The sequence below is a fragment of the Triturus cristatus genome, chromosome 6, assembly GCF_964204655.1.
Source record: "Triturus cristatus chromosome 6, aTriCri1.1, whole genome shotgun sequence".
Lineage (NCBI taxonomy): Eukaryota > Metazoa > Chordata > Amphibia > Caudata > Salamandridae > Triturus > Triturus cristatus.
Genome location: NC_140589.1, coordinates 1,741,364,484 through 1,741,385,192, shown reverse-complemented (window position 1 = coordinate 1,741,385,192; position 20,709 = coordinate 1,741,364,484). Strand labels below are relative to the sequence as shown.

Sequence of the window (20,709 nt, the reverse complement as noted above, 5' to 3'; positions counted from 1 at the left end):
ACGCAGCTACCTGGCCTCTTGCCACTCTTCAGCATCCTTTTCTCGAACATCCTGCTCCCACACAGTGCGTACCCCGCATAACGGATCTGGAGTGTTAAGGAGGGACCTAGAGAATCTGGATATTCGTTTGCGACCTAGAGGCTCTCTTATTAGCTTAGATTCAAGCAGGTTGTATTCTGGCACCACCTTCAGCTCTCTGATGTGTATCAATAATGTGTTGGAGCTGCAGATATATATATTTTTTAAAACAACACTTGTGCACTTCATACTCATTTTCTAAATGGTTGAAGGATTTAATATGATGAAGGTTCCAAATATCTCCTAATCTGGAAGTACCAATTAAATCCCATTGGCGGAAACCAGGTAATTGCTCTACTAGCCAGCGGCCGAGCCACAGAGGGGTCTGGGCAGAGAATTTTCCAAGTCATTTAATATGGCCAAAGGCTGCTCTCCGGCACAGCAACGGGCACCTTGTAACCAGTGGATGCAAGCGTGGGGGCTGTCCTTCATATAGCCGACCTAGAACCCCAAGATTTTCAAGTGTATCGAACTCCAGTTGCCAGAAGGAATCTGACCTGTTGCTAAATAACCAGTCTCCGATCAACATCATCTGTGCTGCCCAGTAAAAGAGCCTGAGGTCATGGTCCTCTAGATGCTGCCTTGTGTGTGAAGTGTGCACTTGACAATAGAAACTCAAGAGAGTTTACCGGCCCAGATTAATTTTGAGTCGAATGAGTGCAAGTCCCGGAAGAAATAGATGGGAGGCTATACGGGTAACTCTGCAAAGTGTATAAGAAGCAGGGCAGTACGGCCATTTTATAAAGCTCCACTCTGACCATTAGTTTAAGGAGAAATGGGTCAAAGTCTTCGAAGTAGTCACTGGAATATTGGGCAAATATTCATATTCCAAGTACTTTGCTCGACTATGTGCTCTTTTTAAAGTCCTTGAATAGTGTGTGCATGTAAATACTCAGACATTTATTGTACTTTTGCAACTCCGTAACTCGGCCCCCCCTTTAATTGTCAGCTTTGAACTGTGCCACCATACCCATCTCTTTTACAGATCCTTTACTATTTCACAGTTCTATATTTCTGCCCCTTGCTTCCTCCCTGGCAGCACTGGCACTCACTTCCTGACACATTCAACAGGTTTCAGTTTACCATGCAAGTATTCCATCCTTTTTAAGGTCTAATTATCTGAAAACCTAAGGACATCTATATTAGGATCTGGACTTCACAACCACATTTCAGTAATAGCTGTCTTTAAAGCTCTGCAAACTCTATTGTGTTATAATTTTTGTGTTTTTTTGTTTTTTAAGCTGTAATGATTAAAAATTGACTGGATGTGCAAATGTGCCCTCCTAATGACCCATTCTGTTCCCTAAAGCGATCAGGGCAGCTTCTCTGAAGACTCCTCAGACGTGGAGGAATGCCAGGAATATCCGGTATGATATTTTCCTTTTAAACATGAATGAAATGCTAACTCTGTTGGCAAGGTGCCTCTAGTTATGTCAGCTTTGCCTTGTTAGTCAAAACCTGTAGCTGAGAGTCCGAGTCCATTGAAGAAAAGTTGTATTTTGTTATAGTTCAGAAGACACTGCGAGGGACATTCTGTGATCTACATTGACCTCGTATCTTGGTTACTAATTCTAAAGTTGAGAGACTGTGAGTCCTTATAAGTTCTGATTATTTCACAGGGTCCTCCCATAGAGCTGTGTGGCCTTGTTTGGGAGGGAGACTAGCTGTTTGATTTGTCCCTTGCAGTGGATCCTACTTCTTGTCTCCTCATTAATTTTTCTGTTCATTTGCTCATCATGGATTGTAGAAAGTCATCCTAGGTCTCCTTCTAAAGTGTCATCTCACAACGTGCCGGAGTGTGTAAGGTCAGGCAGCCTCATTGAACCTACTCACCTGGATCTGCAATTTGATCCTGCCATAGACATGCCGTAGGCGCGCAGTTTTATAAAATGTTGTTCTTGTTCTACTGATCCGGCTTCTGTCACAACACTGCGTACATATCTGCTTATCTTTTTTGTTTGGCCTGGCTCTCGATTTGTGTTGCAGTTCTTAGGTTCTTTCTGCAGAAATGGATGAAGGTTTTCTTTGCAATGTGTGACTTTACAATACCATGCAAGCTTGTTTACTAAAATAGGGGTTTGCAAAAAATAGTCTCCTTCCAGTCCCTAGAGTCTGTATGTGCTATTTTTGTTTGTCAGTCATCTCTTCTATTTTGTATCTTTTCCCCATGTTACCAGTTTATTTCCTTCCCAGTGAAAACTTCTAGTTTATTTTAACACTGTTTTTTAATTATTTATGAATGATAGTTATCGTTCACCTAGAACACAGTATTGGTTTTTAGGTCTCGCCTTGCTATCGCGTAAGCGATTGCAAAGCGAGACTATAGAAAACGGGTAAGAAAAGTGCTCCCAAAAAGCGGATTGCATGGCTAGCACGCGCACAATCACGCACATCGTGCAGCCATGCAATTCGCTTTTTAGGAGCATTTCAGAGGGTCCGCTCCCCCGCCCCCAAGCGCGCGCGCGCGCCACGCTCCGCTGAGCTTGTCTTTTTTTTTTTTAACTTAAAGCACGAGGCGCACGTGCGGCCAATGCTTGTTTTTGTTGTTGTTGTTAACACCAGCCTTCCCAGGCTCTTCCTCCTCCTCCCCCCCACTCCTAAGGTTCAGCTGCCTCCTTCCGGGCTCAACCTCAAGCTGCGCAGGAAGATTAATCCTTTTAGGCGGCTACTTTTTCTGCACCAACTCGGACTGTGCTTTAGTAGAAGTTGAACCTTTTCAGGGCAGCGTTACACAGCAGGGTTAATGCGAGTGCCTTAGCGGATCTAGCGCCTGGTGCTTCTTTTAAACACAGAGTTACATGTTTCTAAAGTAACTGAAGTGTTTTTGTGTAAAGAATGGATGTAGAGATTATATACTGCGTGCTCCCGCCCCATGAGAAAGGAAACACGGCGGCTGGGTGACAGTAGGGTGAGGGGTGTCTTTCAGTTCTGGAGTGCACTATCGCACACAATTGGGTCCGAAGACTCGACTTACGCAGGAGCACACCACAACAATAGCTTTGCATACAGCACGTCATGCGGCACGTTGTGGTTTCTAGGCGTTGTAAATGACAGTTGTATGTCTTCAAACCCTTCAGTGTTCCGCTTCCCTTACAAAAAAGTAAGTTTCACGGAGATAATAATGACACAGAAGAAACCGCATTATGCAGAGCACTAACAAAAATAAAATAATATATTTTATAACGCAAGGAAGTGAAACCCTGGGGGGGTGAGAGGATGTGGCTTAACGGACAAGGCGGCCGACCTTGAATCTGAGAAACCAGGTTCGAGTTTGGCAAAAGGCTCCCAAATCCTGTGATTCTGGCCAAATCACGAAATCTCCCTATGCTTAGTAATGAATGTGTCCCTCTGTTATGCAACTGGTGCTCGTGTAAAGTGCTCTGATACCTTCGGTTCGAGTTCGCGCTATATAAATCTTCCGTTAAGTTTCTCATACCCCAGGGGGGGGGGGTTGTGGTGTGTTTTTTTGTTGTTTTTAACACCAGCCCTCCCAGGCTCTTCCTCCTCCTCCCCCCACTCCGAAGGTTCAGCTGCCTCCTTCTGGGCTCAAACTCAAGCTGCGCAGGAAGATTAACCCTTTCAGGCGGCTACTTTTTCTGCACCAACTCGGACTGTGCTTTAGTAGAAGCCGCACCTTTTCAGGGCAGCGTTACACAGTAGGGTTAATGGGAGTGCCTTAGCAGATCTAGCGCCTGGGGCTTATTTTAAACACGGAGCTACATGTTTCTAAAGTGACTGAAGTGTTTTCATGTAAAGAATGGATGTAGAGATTATATACTGCGTGCTCCCGCCCCATGAGAAAGGAAACACGCGGGGCTGGGTGACAGTGGGGTGAGGGGTGTCTTTCAGCTCTGGAGTGCACTATCGCACACAATATTGGGTCCCGAGACTCGACTTGCGCAGGAGCACACCACAACAATAGCTTTGCATACAGCACATCATGCGGCACGTTGTGGTTTCTAGGCGTTGTAAATGACAGTTGTATATCTTCAAACCCTTCAGTCTTCTGCTTCCCTTACAAACAAGCATTGAAAATGCAATAGTTCTCGCCTTTGATTAAGTTAAAGCCATTTGCTTTGCTAATGGTATTGTATAGCAAAGCAAATGGCTTTAACTTAATGAAAGGCGAGACCTATTGTTTTGTTTTAAAATCCCTCTGATCTGGCTATCCCGGGTTTGATCTGAGCCACCACAACAGCTTGCAGTAGAAGAGGCTCCCTCCACTGCATTGAGGTGTTAACACGCAGCACACTCCAGACAAAGGCTTACAAGCAGATCTTATCAAGGCCCTTTCACATTCAGGGACGCAGGGCAATTGGTTCGGAATTTACAAGCTCTAAACAAATGTCCGCTTCCTTTCATCTTGGGAGGGCGGGGTGACGCAGGGGGCAGAGGGAAGCGACGAATAGTGAAGTATGTGACTTTTACAACTTCCTCTGGGCAGGCAGCCTTCCAGCGAATTTACCCGGGAGCACTGTCCATGCGGACGAGCAGAGAAGTGGACACAAACATTACTGTATTCTGCACTGTTGAACAGTTACAGTAACACGCGCCTGATCTGCATAAATGCTTACTGCTGTTCTGATCAAAGCCGAACCCGAGGCAGCGAATACGGGATTACATTGCCGCACTGAGCTACAGTCTTATTTAAATGGGGTTAACTTTACAGTACAAGCATTTGCAAAGCAATAGGTCTCGCATTTATAGGAGTTTGAGCTATTGGCATTGTAAATGACAATGCTTTTTATTTAAGTTTGGTTATTTAAAACATAAATAAAAGGCACTGTCATTTATAATGCCAATAGCTCAAACTCGTATAACTGCGAGACCTATTTCATTGCAAATGCTTGTTATAACGCAAGTTCTCCATCTGGGTATACACTATAGATTTACTGCTAAAAAGTGGAAGTCTGATGTGCATTTGTAAACACCAGGCAGCTTTCTATTGACCATTTCTTTCATGTCCTGTGCTGCCGAAGAAAAGATTATTAACTTTGAGCAGGGGCTTGGTTCCTGCTGTGTACTTTCGTACATCTTTGGATCAGCTTTCAAAATATGCGTTTATTTTCACACTTGAACACTTTCTTTTCATGTGAAGATATGGCAGGAAGAAGGGAGATAGTGAGGGTAAACAATGTGGTTCCCTTCCTCCCTAGTATATTTGTACATTCAAGAACAGTGTAAAACATAGTTAAACAGCACACCGAGGTTTAGAAGCATTGGAATCAAAAATCTCGTCTTTAGCAGGATAGGAAAATACCAACATAATATTACCATGGAGGTCATACGGTTTGGAAAGGCATGATCTAAAAAAATAAAGGGCGAACTGGTGCTTCAGCATTTGCATCTGCCAAGTAGGCTGATATCGGAACACTTAAAAAAGATCTAGATTTTCCTGATGAAGATTTTGCGGCATTTTATTTATTTATTTTTCAGGGACTAAGTTGTCTTTCTAGTTTCAAAACTAAGCCCACTGTCGGAATATATGGCAGCCAGATGTTTTCGCTTCTGTTCTGAATGTGCTCTGAGCCTTTAAAAGTCTTAAACTGCTCCTGGAATGGCGAGCTTTACAACTGAGTGCCATATAAATAGCTGCTCTAGCCAGGAATACAATCACATTTCCAAGTAAACTCATGTATTAGATCTACTTCAACTTAAGTTCCTTAGTTTCAGATTCAGATGCTCCCAAAACAAAGAAGGTTTATTTCTGATTAAATTAATTGATTGCAAGTAGGTTTTGCCCCACATCTGTTAAACATGTCAGGAGTTTCTCTATTATAGGCAAGCATGAATGATAGTGTTAGACCTTATGCTGTAAATGTGTTTCTTGTAATTATGTTTGTCACTTTCTGGCTCAGCAAGGATAGTATTTCACTAATATAAATACCCAAGGCTTGTCAAGAAACGAGATATTTGAGAAAGCAGTTTGGAGTGTCACTGGTGGATCACAGATATCTTTTATTGATAATGCTGTCCACCTAGATTAGGATCATCCAGTTACTTTTTTGTGTGGATATAATTCATGCAGCAAACTACTTTCATGAGGAGTTGGTTTCCTTGTACTAACTGCCAGAATCATTTCTGGACTCCCGGCTTCGGCAAGAGTGAAGCACGTGTCCAGATTTGCCCATCATATGCAAAAAGATTTTTTACTAGAAAGGTGCTTCCTTATGTCTCTGTCTGACTAAGCATGGGTGGTATTTTTACTACTCTGTTTGCCTGAGGCTCCTCTAGAATAAGGGTGCTTGAGCAGCAGTGTTGGTTGTGGATTAGTGATGCTCTTGATTGATTTTACTCTTTAAAGAATAACATTCCAGAGAGAGTAGAGCATGGATGGTTTGCAGGTGCATAATGTGTACGTAGCTAATCATAACTGGGGAAATGTAAGTGGTTTTCAGGATCTGGATCATAATTATAGCATTCTTTCAATGAGAGATGTCAAAAAAATAACATTTAACAGCACATTGAACATTCTTATCATGACAATTATGTTGGCTCCTGAATTGTGTGTTCTGAGTGATCATTCAGCTGTTTTGCACCTGTAAGGGGTAAGGTGGGCTTAACAATTTGATGTCTTTTAACAATGTGTTTTTTTTATACAGTTGTCCAATCACATGAACACGTCTTTGCTCTCCTTGTATCGGAAAGGGAATCCTGATTCTGCTCCAGGTACTCCCTCTCGAGTCGGGTCTTCTACCACTAGCACCCCTGCACCAATGGAGGCTGTCAAAAGTGAAAAGGCCATTTCTTCAGGCACCAAGACGTCTAGAGGAGGATGGTTTATCGACAAAACTCCCAACAGAGGCAGAGAAACAAGTATTCTTATTGATCTAAGTGAGGAGGAAAAAGAAAAATCTAATAATGCAACTGCTCAGGTAAGCATACATTTTACTTTTGGGGTAAGCCTTGTGTCAAAAACATGTCTTTGCATCATCAAACCCTTGCATTTCCATAACTACTTTACTTCATGTGAGTCTTGTAGGAGAGTAGGGTCTGCAATCCTATGATCACCCAGATTTTTTTGCTTTTGCTTCATTGGTTTACGACTTTCTCCGGCTGTGGGCCTGCCAATCAGACCCACAGCCTAGCTGTTCTCTCTCGAAAATTAACACACATGTACATTAGGTGCATCCACTAATTGGAACTGGGCCGCCTTGTCAGTCCCTGTCTCAGCATACCACAGGTATCCAGGGCATCGGTGTACCCAGGGGCTGAAGCAGGTATTATGCCACCCCTGGAATGGCCGCCCAAATCTGACACAACTGGCTGCACGACAGCTGGGGCCACGTGGTGTAATCACCCGTTGCTGTAGGTGTAGTATTCCTACACCTAACCCTAAAATGGACACATGGATTCCTATCAGTCACTCCTATGGCAGGCCTTATCAATCCTGAAGGCAGAGTGCAGGGAATCATGTGGGACGGTGCTCTGGCGCGAGCTGAGCCCGTCGACGGCGTGCGGAACCAAGTCCTAATAGCCGTTCCATGGTGACGCGGGCCAACTACTTTTAATGCATTATAATCCTTGCGGTTATTTGCTAACTTTGGCATCGCATCACCTACACATGTCGAGTAAGGTGTCATACGAATGGGAATACGAACCCCTCGCCAGTCCCGGCGACGGGGTTAGCATTCCCCCCTTTTAGAGGGACACGACATGGAAGTAACCTTGAACCCCGGTTAAAGTTGACGCAAGCCTCAGCATCACAAAATGGATGCTGCCACCAGACACAAGTCTGACCTCCTGCTGCTGGGGGACCTTCCAGCAAAGGGGGCTTGGACAAAGGGTTTCCTGTCGAGGGCGGTGTTAGCACCATCCCAGACAGGGTTTGTGTATCCCAGGTAGGCAGGGCTGAAAGGAAGGTGATTGCAAGTGGCACCCCGGTGCTCACTGTGCATAGCCCGGCTCAAACCAGTTTTGGGGGCACACCAGCCCCTGAGCTGGCGCGAAGCCGGACAAAGGATAGGGGTGTAACCACCCCCCTCCTGGCTCCACCCATAGGTAGAACCTAGTCACGGGCCAGCCCCTTTTCTTAGAATAAAGGTAGGAGCGAGTCCCCTTCCCAAATTGGATAATCAGATAATCGGGTAACTCCGAATCACGAACCACTTTCCACGAAAGGAACTCTTGACTATTTCTGAAGACTCTCCCTTGTGGCTAAGGAGTAGCCACCCTGCACCAGCAGGCACCACCTAAGCGCTTGCGGTTTGCTGTAAGTCTCTCCTACGGATCAAGACTGCCCAGCTCGACGAGACCCGAGTCCCTGCCATCTCTGACCTTTTACCTGCCTCATCAGCCCAGCTGAGAGTCGTAGGTGTGACGAGACCTGCGGGACCGGCCATCTTCAGAACCTGCACGACGCTTATCTAGCACGCCCACCGAGGGACCCTCGAGTGAGTGCACCTAGGGTTTGAGAAGCCCTAACCCTGAGCAGCTCCAGCATCGAAGTCTGCCTCCCCAGCATCCCCGAGATCTGCGTGGGGGCCCTTCCGCTCCTTGCTGTTCACCGCGTTGTTCGACCACTGGCTGACCGGCTTGTGGCCCTCTTCACGACGCACCACGATTGTTCATCACTAGTCTGGTTGCTCCAGACTGGCTCTTGCTCCCCTCCAACAGAGGAGTACCACGGACTCTCCTAGTCCACTCCCGACGCCATCTTGACTCCACCACGTGGGCTTGCCCCTGCCAAGAACCGCTGCCCCATTCCTGGGCCCAGCATCATCGACAGCAGACACCTTCGTGGGACAGCTCTCCCTCCATCCTGGTCGCCACCGCGCCTCCTGGTCCGAGGAACAGCCGAGACCGACGTCATCCACTCACCTGGTCGAGGTGACTTCAACCGGTACCCTCCTGGTACCCACACGATCGCTGGCTAGCGGTTGAGAACTGAGTCCCCTCTGCTTTCAGGTTTTCTTTATCACCGATCCAGGCTTGGATCTCGCTGAATATCGACACTGGTCGCCTGCCAGCAACCCTTCTTTCAGGCTCCTGAGACTACAACGAGGACTTCCGACATCTTGCCGAACCCTCTACAGCCGCAGCCTCTGGGCTAGGTAACACGAGCATTTCGGTGCTCCATCTCAGGTTCGCTTTACAAGTGTCCCGTTCCTTTTTCGTTTAAGTCCCACTGATCGGATCACTCCGGAATCGGTAACTTTAGACTTTCTAACCTCTCCCCTTCCACTTGCAGTGTAATGGTTTCGTGCCCTCGGGCATTTGTGTAAATTGTGCAACCAGAAGTATTTTCTTAAGAGTTTTGTATTGTGCTTAGCTCCCTGACTCATAAAGAGCCAGGGTAGTCTTGTTATAAATAAATATCCTTTATTTTCATAACAACTTGTGTGGTGTCCTTTCGCTTGGTGTTCAAGGGGTATATGTGATGGTAAACAGCTGGCTTAACACGCCCTCTAGAGTTTAGCCTAAGACTGCTCGTATCCACGCTACTAGGATAGCTGGTCTAAAAGGTTGACTTACAACCAATCATCAATAAGGGTCGTTTGGAATGATACACAGTGATCACTAGAATAGTGAGCACTACATATCAGGCCAACTTCTCACATTGGTGGCAGCGGTGGGATTTGAGCTTGCTGTTGTTTTACCACACACGTATCCTAAGAATATCGCAGTGAAAGATCACATAAGTACCCAGGTACATATAACTTAACTTAGAATACTCCGAGTTCTACTGAACCGGCTGTTGTAGCGTAACAGGGCTTAGCACACCCTGACTACAACTCTTAGCAATGGATCAGTAGGTAAACCCATAGTGTAGGTAGGTGCAACACTTACACCTCACTAGAAAAGCATGTCGGTCCACGGAGAGTCTGCAGGGACTCCCGTAGTGGTCAGTGACCCTCCACAGGTCGTGTCACGATATGCAACTCTTAGCTTCAAGGAGATGAGACAACTGTGTGCCTCCAGGAAGCTAAACCAGGGTTCTAACCCTACCATCGCAATACTGATAGGTCTCTTAGAGGCGTACGATGCTAGGAGGTCCTCTAACCCAGGTCCCCCCAGTGCAGATGGGAACATGCCTCCCTTAGAGGGAACCCTCGGTGACCCCGACCTCGACCTCCACACAGAGGAGGAGGACGAGGACGAGTTATCGGGAGACGAGGCAGACAAAGGTCCAGTGGTAGTCGGCAGGCTTACAAGGACCAACTTAAGCAGGCATGAGAATGGAACTGGGGGAGCCCCGGGCCAACGCTCTAGCAGGCTTAACCTTGGGAACGGACGAGCTAGGTCTCTCTCCAGAGGCTCTGGCAGATCGGTTCATACACATGTCTCTCAGGCACCTTCTCAGAGAGGAATGACTTCCCCTCAGAGGAGGGAGCATGAAGCGAAGATGCGGGAGGTCAATCTGAGGATCGAGCGGGAAGAACTTGCCCTCGCCAAAGAAAGACTTGCCTTAGCCCGAGAGCAGAAATTAAGTGGGTTAGATCCCACTGGTGGCAGCATTCTCCCTAGAGAGAAAGACAGGGGTATAGACACTAGACACCTGAGTAAAATAGTGCCCCCCTTTAAACAAGGGGACGACATCCACAAGTGGATAACTGCCTTGGAGAGGGCCTGCACTGTCCAGTGCGTCCCCCCAAGTCAGTGGGCAGCTATACTGTGGCTTTCCTTTGAAGGTAAAGGAAGGGACAAGCTCCTCACTACTAGAGCTGAGGACGCTAACAACTACCAAGTCCTGAAGAACACACTGATTGACGGGTTCGGCCTAACCACGGAACAGTACCGGGTGCTGTTCCGGGACACCCAGAAAATTCAGTCTCCGGATTGGACTGACTTTGTTGATTGTGCCACTAAGGCTTTGGAAGGCTGGTTACTGGGTAGCAAGGTTACTGATTACACAGGATTGTACAATCTTATCATGCGAGAACAGATTTTAAACAACTGTCAGAACCAATTGTTGCATCAGCACCTTGTCGACTCGGATCTGACCTCTCCCCAAGAATTGGGAAAGAAGGCAGACAGATGGGTCAGAACAAGGGTCAAGCAGAACCAGAACCAGGGTGGTCAGAAGAAAGCAGACCAAAAGGGTAACAAGAACGAACAAAATGACCAGAAGTCTTCGACAGGTCCCCAACAAACCAAAGAGGGTGGGGGTCAGGCTTCACAGAAGAAGAAGACTCAAGAAGGCCAGTCAAAAAGGTGGTGCCAATACTGTAAAAGTAAGACTCACTGGTTTAGTGAGTGCACCAAGAAAGGAGGGCAAACTCCTGCCACTGCAGCCCCTAAGGCACCTGCGCCCCCTAGTACAGTCAGCAGTGGTAGTGCGCCTCCCAAGGCATTAGTGGGGTTAACCTTGGGAACCGAGGGGAGTGACGACTTAGTCGGCACGCTCACTCAGGCCGTCCTTGTCTGTACAGGGGATATGGATATGTCCCCTGATGCCAGTCCCAATACTTTGGGCAAATACAGACAGACACCTTTGATAAATGGAAAAGTGGCTCAGGCCTACAGGGACACGTGTGCCAGTGTCACCATGGTGACGCCTAACTTCGTGGACCCTGGACAGATCATGCTAGGTACCAGTTACCTAGTGACCAATGCCAGCAACGTCACTACCAATCACAGTATGGCAGTTGTTGATTTCTCCTGGGGAGGGGTAAGTGGCCCGAAAAAGGTTGTGGTTAGTTCAGACCTCCCCGTAGAATGTCTGTTGGGCAATGATTTGGAAACGTCACAATGGTCAGAAGTGGAGCAGAGGACTCACATGGAGATGTTAGGCTTGCCAGCACATGTCCTTGCTGTGACCAGGTCACAGGCCAAAAGATGCCCCACTGAACAGGTGCTGGATCCTGGAAGAACGGACTAGACACCTTCCAAGAAAAGGAGCAGTAAGGGTAAGGCTTCGCCTTCCCCCTTGCCCCAGGTCGTGGATCAAGTCTCCGAGGAGGCTGACCTTAAAGAACTGAGGGAAACTGAGCCGCAAGAGCTTGAACCTGGTCAGGTTGAGTTTCTGGGCTCAGGGGGACCCTCCAGGGAAGACTTGGGGAAGGCACAGTTAGACTGCCCCTCACTTGAACCCCTCAGACAGCAGGCTGCTGCTGAGGCTGCAGGGAACGCCACAGGTACCCACAAAGTGTACTGGGACGATGGACTCCTGTACTCCGAGGCAAGAGACCCCAAACCTGGTGCGACCAGTAGGCTGGTCATCCCCTTGTCTCTGAGAGGTTTCCTTCTCACCTTGGCCCACGAGATTCCCCTTGCAGGTCACTTAGGCCAGAATAAGACTTGGGACAGAATTGTTCCACACTTTCACTGGCCCCACATGTCCGAAGATACGAAGGAGTTTTGCCGCTCCTGTGTCACTTGCCAAGCCAGTGGTAAGTCAGGTGGCACGACAAAGGCCCCCCTCATACCACTACCAGTGGTGGGGGTACCCTTTGAACGAGTGGGGATCGACATTGTCGGACCAATGGAACCCCAGACAGCATCAGGGCACAAGTTTATACTGGTGGTGGTGGACCACGCCACCAGGTATCCTGAAGCTATTCCCCTTAGGACCACTACAGCACCTGTGGTGGCACGGGCCCTACTTGGAGTGTTTTCCAGAGTGGGCTTCCCTAAGGAGGTCGTCTCAGACAGAGGTGCAAACTTCATGTCGGGATATCTGACTGCTATGTGGAAGGAATGTGGTGTCAACTACAAGTTCACCACACCCTATCACCCACAATGCAATGGGCTTGTTGAGAGATTCAATAGGACCCTAAAAGGGATGATTCACGGACTACCTGAAAAGCTTCGGCGGAGATGGGATGTCCTGATACCCTGCCTCTTGTTCGCCTACAGAGAGGTCCCGCAGAAGGGGGTTGGCTACAGCCCTTTTGAGCTTCTGTTCGGACATCCTGTAAGGGGACCCCTTTGTTTGGTAAAGGAAGGATGGGAGAGACCTCTCAGAAAGCCGGCATCAAACATTGTGGACTATGTGCTCGGTCTCCGCTCGCGGATGGCGGAGTACATGGAAAAGGCGTCTAAAAACCTTGAGGCGAGCCAAGAATTACAGAAAGCTTGGCACGACCAAAAGGCTGTCCTAACTGTGTACCAGCCTGGACAGAAGGTGTGGGTGCTGGAGCCAGTGGCCCCAGCAGCACTCAAAGACAAATGGTCTGGGCCCCACACGATCATTGAGCAAAAGGGAGAGGTCACCTACTTGGTAGACCTGGGAACTCCCCGGAGCCCCCACAGGGTGCTCCATGTAAACAGGCTCAAGGCATATGTCGACAGGGAGGGCATGGGCTTGCTCATGGCCACAGATGAGGGACAGGAGGAGGAGAGTGACCCTCTCCCGGACCTGCTCTCTCAGAACCCTGACGATGGATCAGTAGATGGTGTTGTCTTTTGCGGCAGCCTCTCTGGACATCAACAAGAGGATTGTAAACAGGTTCTTCAATCCTTTCGACATATGTTCTCTCTGACACCCAGTCAGACCAAGTGGTGTACCCATGAGGTCGACACTGGGGACAGTCTGCCCGTAAAGAGTAAAATCTATCGGCAACCTGATCATGTCAGAGACTGCATCAAGACAGAGGTGCAGAAAATGTTGGAGCTGGGAGTCATTGAACCCTCGGACAGCCCCTGGGCTAGTCCCGTAGTGCTCGTGCCGAAACCTCACACCCAGGGCGGTAAGAAAGAGATTAGGTTTTGCGTGGACTACAGAGGCCTCAATGCGGTCACTAAGACTGACGCCCACCCGATACCAAGAGCAGACGAACTTATCGACCGGTTGGCCTCGGCCAACTACTTAAGTACGTTTGACCTGACAGCTGGGTATTGGCAAATCAGGTTAGCTGAGGAGGCCAAGCCCAAAACAGCATTTTCTACCCCGGGTGGGCATTATCAGTTCGTGGTAATGCCCTTTGGTTTGAAAAATGCACCTGCCACCTTCCAAAGGCTGGTGAATCGAGTTCTCACTGGGTTGGACGACTTCTGTGCGGCGTATCTGGACGATATCGCTGTCTTTAGCTCCACCTGGGAGGATCACCTGGTCCACCTGAGGAAAGTGTTAGAGGCCCTGCAGAAGGCAGGCCTCACTATCAAGGCCACCAAGTGCCAGATAGGGCAGACACAGGTTGTATACCTGGGCCACCTTGTAGGAGGGGGTCAGGTTCAACCATTGGAGAGCAAAATACAGGCCATCCAGGACTGGGCTCCTCCAACCACCCAGACTCAGGTTCGAGCTTTCTTGGGCCTGACTGGTTATTACCGGAAATTTGTCAGAAATTATGGATCCATTGTGACCCCGCTAAACGACCTGACAAGTAAAAAGATGCCAAAAAAAGTTCAGTGGACAGCAAGCTGTCAGAAGGCGTTCGATGACCTAAAGCAGGCCATGTGCACAGCACCTATCCTAAAGAGTCCAGACTACTCCAAACCATTCATTGTCCAAACAGACGCTTCGGAGCTGGGTGTGGGAGCTGTTCTATCGCAACTGAATTTTGATGGTCATGACCAGCCCATAGCTTTTATTAGCAGGAGGCTGACCCCCAGAGAGAAGAATTGGTCAGCTATTGAGAGGGAGGCCTTTGCTGTGGTTTGGGCCCTGAAGAAGTTGAGGCCATACTTGTTTGGCACTCACTTCAAGATTCAGACCGACCATAAGCCCCTCTTGTGGCTAAATCAAATGAAGGGTGAAAACCCCAAACTACTTAGGTGGTCCATTTCCCTACAGGGGATGGACTTCACAGTGGAGCATAGACCTGGCACTGATCATGGCAATGCAGATGGGCTCTCCAGGTATTTCCACTTAGAGCAAGAAGACTCACCTGGTCAAGGTTAGCTTATTGTCCCAAAGTTTGGGGGGGGGTCATGTAGGAGAGTAGGGTCTGCAATCCTATGATCACCCAGATTTTTTTGCTTTTGCTTCATTGGTTTACGACTTTCTCCGGCTGTGGGCCTGCCAATCAGACCCACAGCCTAGCTGTTCTCTCTCGAAAATTAACACACATGTACATTAGGTGCATCCACTAATTGGAACTGGGCCGCCTTGTCAGTCCCTGTCTCAGCATACCACAGGTATCCAGGGCATCGGTGTACCCAGGGCCTACCAGGGGCTGAAGCAGGTATTATGCCACCCCTGGAATGGCCGCCCAAATCTGACACAACTGGCTGCACGACAGCTGGGGCCACGTGGTGTAATCACCCGTTGCTGTAGGTGTAGTATTCCTACACCTAACCCTAAAATGGACACATGGATTCCTATCAGTCACTCCTATGGCAGGCCTTATCAATCCTGAAGGCAGAGTGCAGGGAATCATGTGGGACGGTGCTCTGGCGCGAGCTGAGCCCGTCGACGGCGTGCGGAACCAAGTCCTAATAGCCGTTCCATGGTGAACCGGGCCAACTACTTTTAATGCATTATAATCCTTGCGGTTATTTGCTAACTTTGGCATCGCATCACCTACACATGTCGAGTAAGGTGTCATACGAATGGGAATACGAACCCCTCGCCAGTCCCGGCGACGGGGTTAGCATTCCCCCCTTTTAGAGGGACACGACATGGAAGTAACCTTGAACCCCGGTTAAAGTTGACGCAAGCCTCAGCATCACAAAATGGATGCTGCCACCAGACACAAGTCTGACCTCCTGCTGCTGGGGGACCTTCCAGCAAAGGGGGCTTGGACAAAGGGTTTCCTGTCGAGGGCGGTGTTAGCACCATCCCAGACAGGGTTTGTGTATCCCAGGTAGGCAGGGCTGAAAGGAAGGTGATTGCAAGTGGCACCCCGGTGCTCACTGTGCATAGCCCGGCTCAAACCAGTTTTGGGGGCACACCAGCCCCTGAGCTGGCGCGAAGCCGGACAAAGGATAGGGGTGTAACCACCCCCCTCCTGGCTCCACCCATAGGTAGAACCTAGTCACGGGCCAGCCCCTTTTCTTAGAATAAAGGTAGGAGCGAGTCCCCTTCCCAAATTGGATAATCAGATAATCGGGTAACTCCGAATCACGAACCACTTTCCACGAAAGGAACTCTTGACTATTTCTGAAGACTCTCCCTTGTGGCTAAGGAGTAGCCACCCTGCACCAGCAGGCACCACCTAAGCGCTTGCGGTTTGCTGTAAGTCTCTCCTACGGATCAAGACTGCCCAGCTCGACGAGACCCGAGTCCCTGCCATCTCTGACCTTTTATGTTATGTTATGTTATGTTACAGCGTTCTTTTATAGCGCACGGCTGCTCGAAAAGAGTGTCCCGGCGCTTTCCACCTGCATCTCAGAATAAAAATAACACAACACAGCAAAAGAATGAGAAAAAGAACTGAAACTGAAGCAATAAGAACAGCCTAAAGATTAAAAAGCCAGGTCTTCAGGCTCTTCCTGAACTGGAACAAATTGACAGTGCTGCGCAGCGAAAGAGGAAGCGAGTTCCACAGCTGTGGGGCTTTGCAGCTGAAAGAGCGCCCTCCCGTGCGGGCCTTCCTCACCCGAGGGACCACCGCTTTGTAAAGGGATTCCGAGCGCAAGGAGCGGACTGGTCGATAGAAGGCTAGTCTCCGCCGCAGGTATCCAGCCCCTGATCCAAACAGGGATTTGTGCATCAGAGTCAGGGATTTAAACTGGATCCGCTTCCGGACAGGCAGCCAATGTAGCGCCTGAAGCAGCCCGGAAGCTCGGGCTCGTCTACGCAGGCCAAAGATAGCCCGGGCGGCAGAGTTCTGTACCATCTGTAGGCGCTGAACTAGGTAATCAGGGAGGCCAAGGAAGAGGGCATTAGCATAATCAAGCCTCGAACCGACGAGAGCCTGCACAGTAATACGCCTGTGCTCCTCAGACAGCAGGGGCAGGAATTTACGGAGCATTTTCAAAATTCCATAACAGGTGCCAGCCAGACCCAGAATGTGTGTTCGCAGCGATAGCTGGTTGTCCAGCTTGACACCCAGGTTTTTAGCCACCAAGGAAGACTGTGCAGGAGGGCTCATGTCGGACGGCCACCAATGCTGCCACTCCGGATCGACACCGCAACCAAAAAACAGAACCTCGGACTTGCTCGAGTTGGCCCTTAGACTGTTCCGTTGGAACCAGTCAAAGACCAATGTAAGACAGTCCCGAATTCTCCCTCCATCAAACTCCTGGTCTTTCCCGCATGTGAAGAGGAGTTGCGTGTCATCGGCGTAAGAGATGATCTGGGCCCCATATGCTTCCACCAAGGCCGCCAAAGGGGACATAAAGATGTTAAACAACGTGGGGCTCAACACAGATCCCTGTGGAACCCCAACTCCCAATGGCGGCATCTCGGCAGAGCTCTGGGAAACCCAGACCGTCTGGCGGCGGCCTTCAAGGAAGGATGTAAACCACCTGAGCGCCGTCCCCCTAAGGCCGATGTCATAAAGCCTCGCTAAGAGCGCCCTGTGGGGGACGGTGTCGAAGGCCGCCGATAGATCTAACATGACCAGCATCGCCCTCCCGCCGACATCAAGAGTCTCCCTGATGATCTCAGTGACCTCTAGCAATGCCGTTTCCGTACTAAAATTAGGACGGAAACCGGATTGAGATGGATGGAGCAGATTGTTAGCTTCCAGAAAGCGCGACAGGACACCGTGGACGTGTTTTTCCGTGATCTTCGTGAGGGCCGGAAGAAGTGAAATTGGCCTATAATTGGCCAGAACCTCGACGTCGAGACCCGGTTTCTTTAGGAGGGGGATCACCATCGCTCTCTTCCAAGAGCTGGGGACCCTCCCCTCCCTCAGCGAGGCGTTGAGGATGGGATTAACCAGCGGATTCACCACCTCCGCCATCCCAGCCAAAAATTTGGCGGGGCAGGGGTCAAGTGGCGAGCCAGATTTCAAATTGGCCAACAGCTGCCTGGACACATCGCTGGAAACAGCAGGAAAATCAGACAGCACCGCCGTCGGTGTGTGCGGAAATCCGCACCCAGCCCCGGTGACGCCGCTTCCATCCTCCGGTCCTTCCACAAAGGAGGCCTGAATCGCCTTGATCTTATTAGTGAAGAAGCTGGCCAGATCACCTGCCCACGTATCTGAAGAAACTAGAGGGGGCGATTGGGAACTAGGGGTCGTGAACTCCTTCACAATGGTGAAGATCTCCTTACAGGAGTTCGCGGATGCCTCGATCCTCCTAGCCAAATAGTCCCTCTTAGCTCCCAGAATGTCCCGATGGTAGGCCTTCACCACCGCCTTGTAGGCGAGTTTAGCCTCCCCATCATACAAACGTCGCCAGGCCCTCTCGGCCACCTTACATTGGCTGCGAGCCACACGAAGAGCCTCCGTAAACCATGGTGCAGATTGCCGTGCCACCGTGGATCGGAGGGCTACCTTGGGGGCCAGATCGTCCAGCCTATCAATGAGCCACCGCTGCAGAGCCTCAGTGTCGCTATCCAGATCGCCCGAAAGATAGCATGGGTGATCCAGAAGCGTCTGTTCCAGCATGTCAGGTGTCACTCTGTGCAGCGCTCTCGAGGTCGGTCTAGACAAGACTGAGGCACTGTTATCCGGCCGCGCACTCTCCAGCACCGAAAATCTGATCAGCCTGTGATCGGACCAGAGCACCGGCAGGGTGTCAACCTCCGTAAGAGGGACAGATGAAAACACCTGATCCAGGGTATGCCCCTTCTCATGGGTTGGCCCCGACACGAACGGTAACAATCCCAGTGGAGATGTAATATCCAACAGTTTGACCGCATCCGAGTCATCCGCTACGTCAAGGTGGAGGTTGAAATCACCAGCCATGACGCAGTGCTGTGAGGTCAGCACCAACTCAGAGACAGCTGTCTGCAGATCTTCCAGGAAGGAACCCAAAGGGCCTGGTGGCCTGTAGACCAACAACCCCTTCAGGGCCTGGCCCGGGGACAGTCTGAGCGTGAAGGCGAGCGACTCAGCGCTCCCGATGGAATTAAGAGGAAGAACTGAGCAGGAAACGCTCTTTTTCACCACTACCGCCACTCCCCCGCCTCTACCCTTCACTCTATCCTGCCGGAAGATATTGTACGCCGGAGGAATGGCTGAGAAGACATCCGGATTGGAAGCCTCTCCCAACCAGGTTTCGGTAAGTAGCAGGCAAAGGGGATTTTCCCTAACAAGGAGATCGTAAATATGCAGGGCATGGCAGCCTACCGACCTTGTATTCAGCAGCAAACAAAGATGCTGTGCGCCAGCCGTTGCAGGGCGAGGAACATTAACATGGGTCCAGAAAGGCGTCCAGCCACAACACGGACAACGGCGTTTACCCTTAAATCGCCCCGGGAAAACGGACCGGCAGGAGCTAGAGAGGCCCCGCAAATCCCGCAACATCACAGAGGTATAACAGATCATCTCAGCCAGTGTGTCACCGGACCAGCTTCCCCCGCCGCCCCGTCGCCTCCGGGACGCTGACGGGCGCAGACGGGCAGGACTCCGGCACGACTCAGGCTAAGCGAAGGCGCCCACCTGCGCGTCACGCTGCGCGTGAGGGAGCGACTTTAAATAGGCTCTCCAATCAGCCCTGAGCGTGCGAGTCCGCTCCAAGATGGCGGCCGCCGCTGGCTGAGGTGTCCCAAACAAAGATGGCGCCCAAAATACCTGCCTCATCAGCCCAGCTGAGAGTCGTAGGTGTGACGAGACCTGCGGGACCGGCCATCTTCAGAACCTGCACGACGCTTATCTAGCACGCCCACCGAGGGACCCTCGAGTGAGTGCACCTAGGGTTTGAGAAGCCCTAACCCTGAGCAGCTCCAGCATCGAAGTCTGCCTCCCCAGCATCCCCGAGATCTGCGTGGGGGCCCTTCCGCTCCTTGCTGTTCACCGCGTTGTTCGACCACTGGCTGACCGGCTTGTGGCCCTCTTCACGACGCACCACGATTGTTCATCACTAGTCTGGTTGCTCCAGACTGGCTCTTGCTCCCCTCCAACAGAGGAGTACCACGGACTCTCCTAGTCCACTCCCGACGCCATCTTGACTCCACCACGTGGGCTTGCCCCTGCCAAGAACCGCTGCCCCATTCCTGGGCCCAGCATCATCGACAGCAGACACCTTCGTGGGACAGCTCTCCCTCCATCCTGGTCGCCACCGCGCCTCCTGGTCCGAGGAACAGCCGAGTCCGACGTCATCCACTCACCTGGTCGAGGTGACTTCAACCGGTACCCTCCTGGTACCCACACGATCGCTGGCTAGCGGTTGAGAACTGAGTCCCCTCTGCTTTCAGGTTTTCTTTATCACCGATCCAGGCTTGGATCTGGCTGAATATCGACACTGGTCGCCTGCCAGCAACCCTTCTTTCAGGCTCCTGAGACTACAACGAGGACTTCCGACATCTTGCCGAACCCTCTACAGCCGCAGCCTCTGGGCTAGGTAACACGAGCATTTCGGTGCTCCATCGCAGGTTCGCTTTACAAGTGTCCCGTTCCTTTTTCGTTTAAGTCCCACTGATCGGATCACTCCGGAATCGGTAACTTTAGACTTTCTAACCTCTCCCCTTCCACTTGCAGTGTAATGGTTTCGTGCCCTCGGGCATTTGTGTAAATTGTGCAACCAGAAGTATTTTCCTAAGAGTTTTGTATTGTGCTTAGCTCCCTGACTCATAAAGAGCCAGGGTAGTCTTGTTATAAATAAATATCCTTTATTTTCATAACAACTTGTGTGGTGTCCTTTCGCTTGGTGTTCAAGGGGTATATGTGATGGTAAACAGCTGGCTTAACA

At 50.1% G+C, this 20,709-nt stretch overlaps 1 protein-coding gene across 1 annotated transcript in view; it reads left to right on the top strand.

The window, feature by feature from the left end:
- The window catches only part of NVL (nuclear VCP like), a 444,777-nt gene that overhangs the window by 52,389 nt on the left and 371,679 nt on the right, over nt 1-20,709 (top strand). Inside the window, exons 5-6 of the mRNA XM_085612998.1 lie at nt 1,388-1,445; nt 6,681-6,953. Of these exons, the coding sequence (XP_085469124.1) occupies nt 1,388-1,445; nt 6,681-6,953 (331 nt within the window). The remainder of the gene's footprint in view (nt 1-1,387; nt 1,446-6,680; nt 6,954-20,709) is intronic.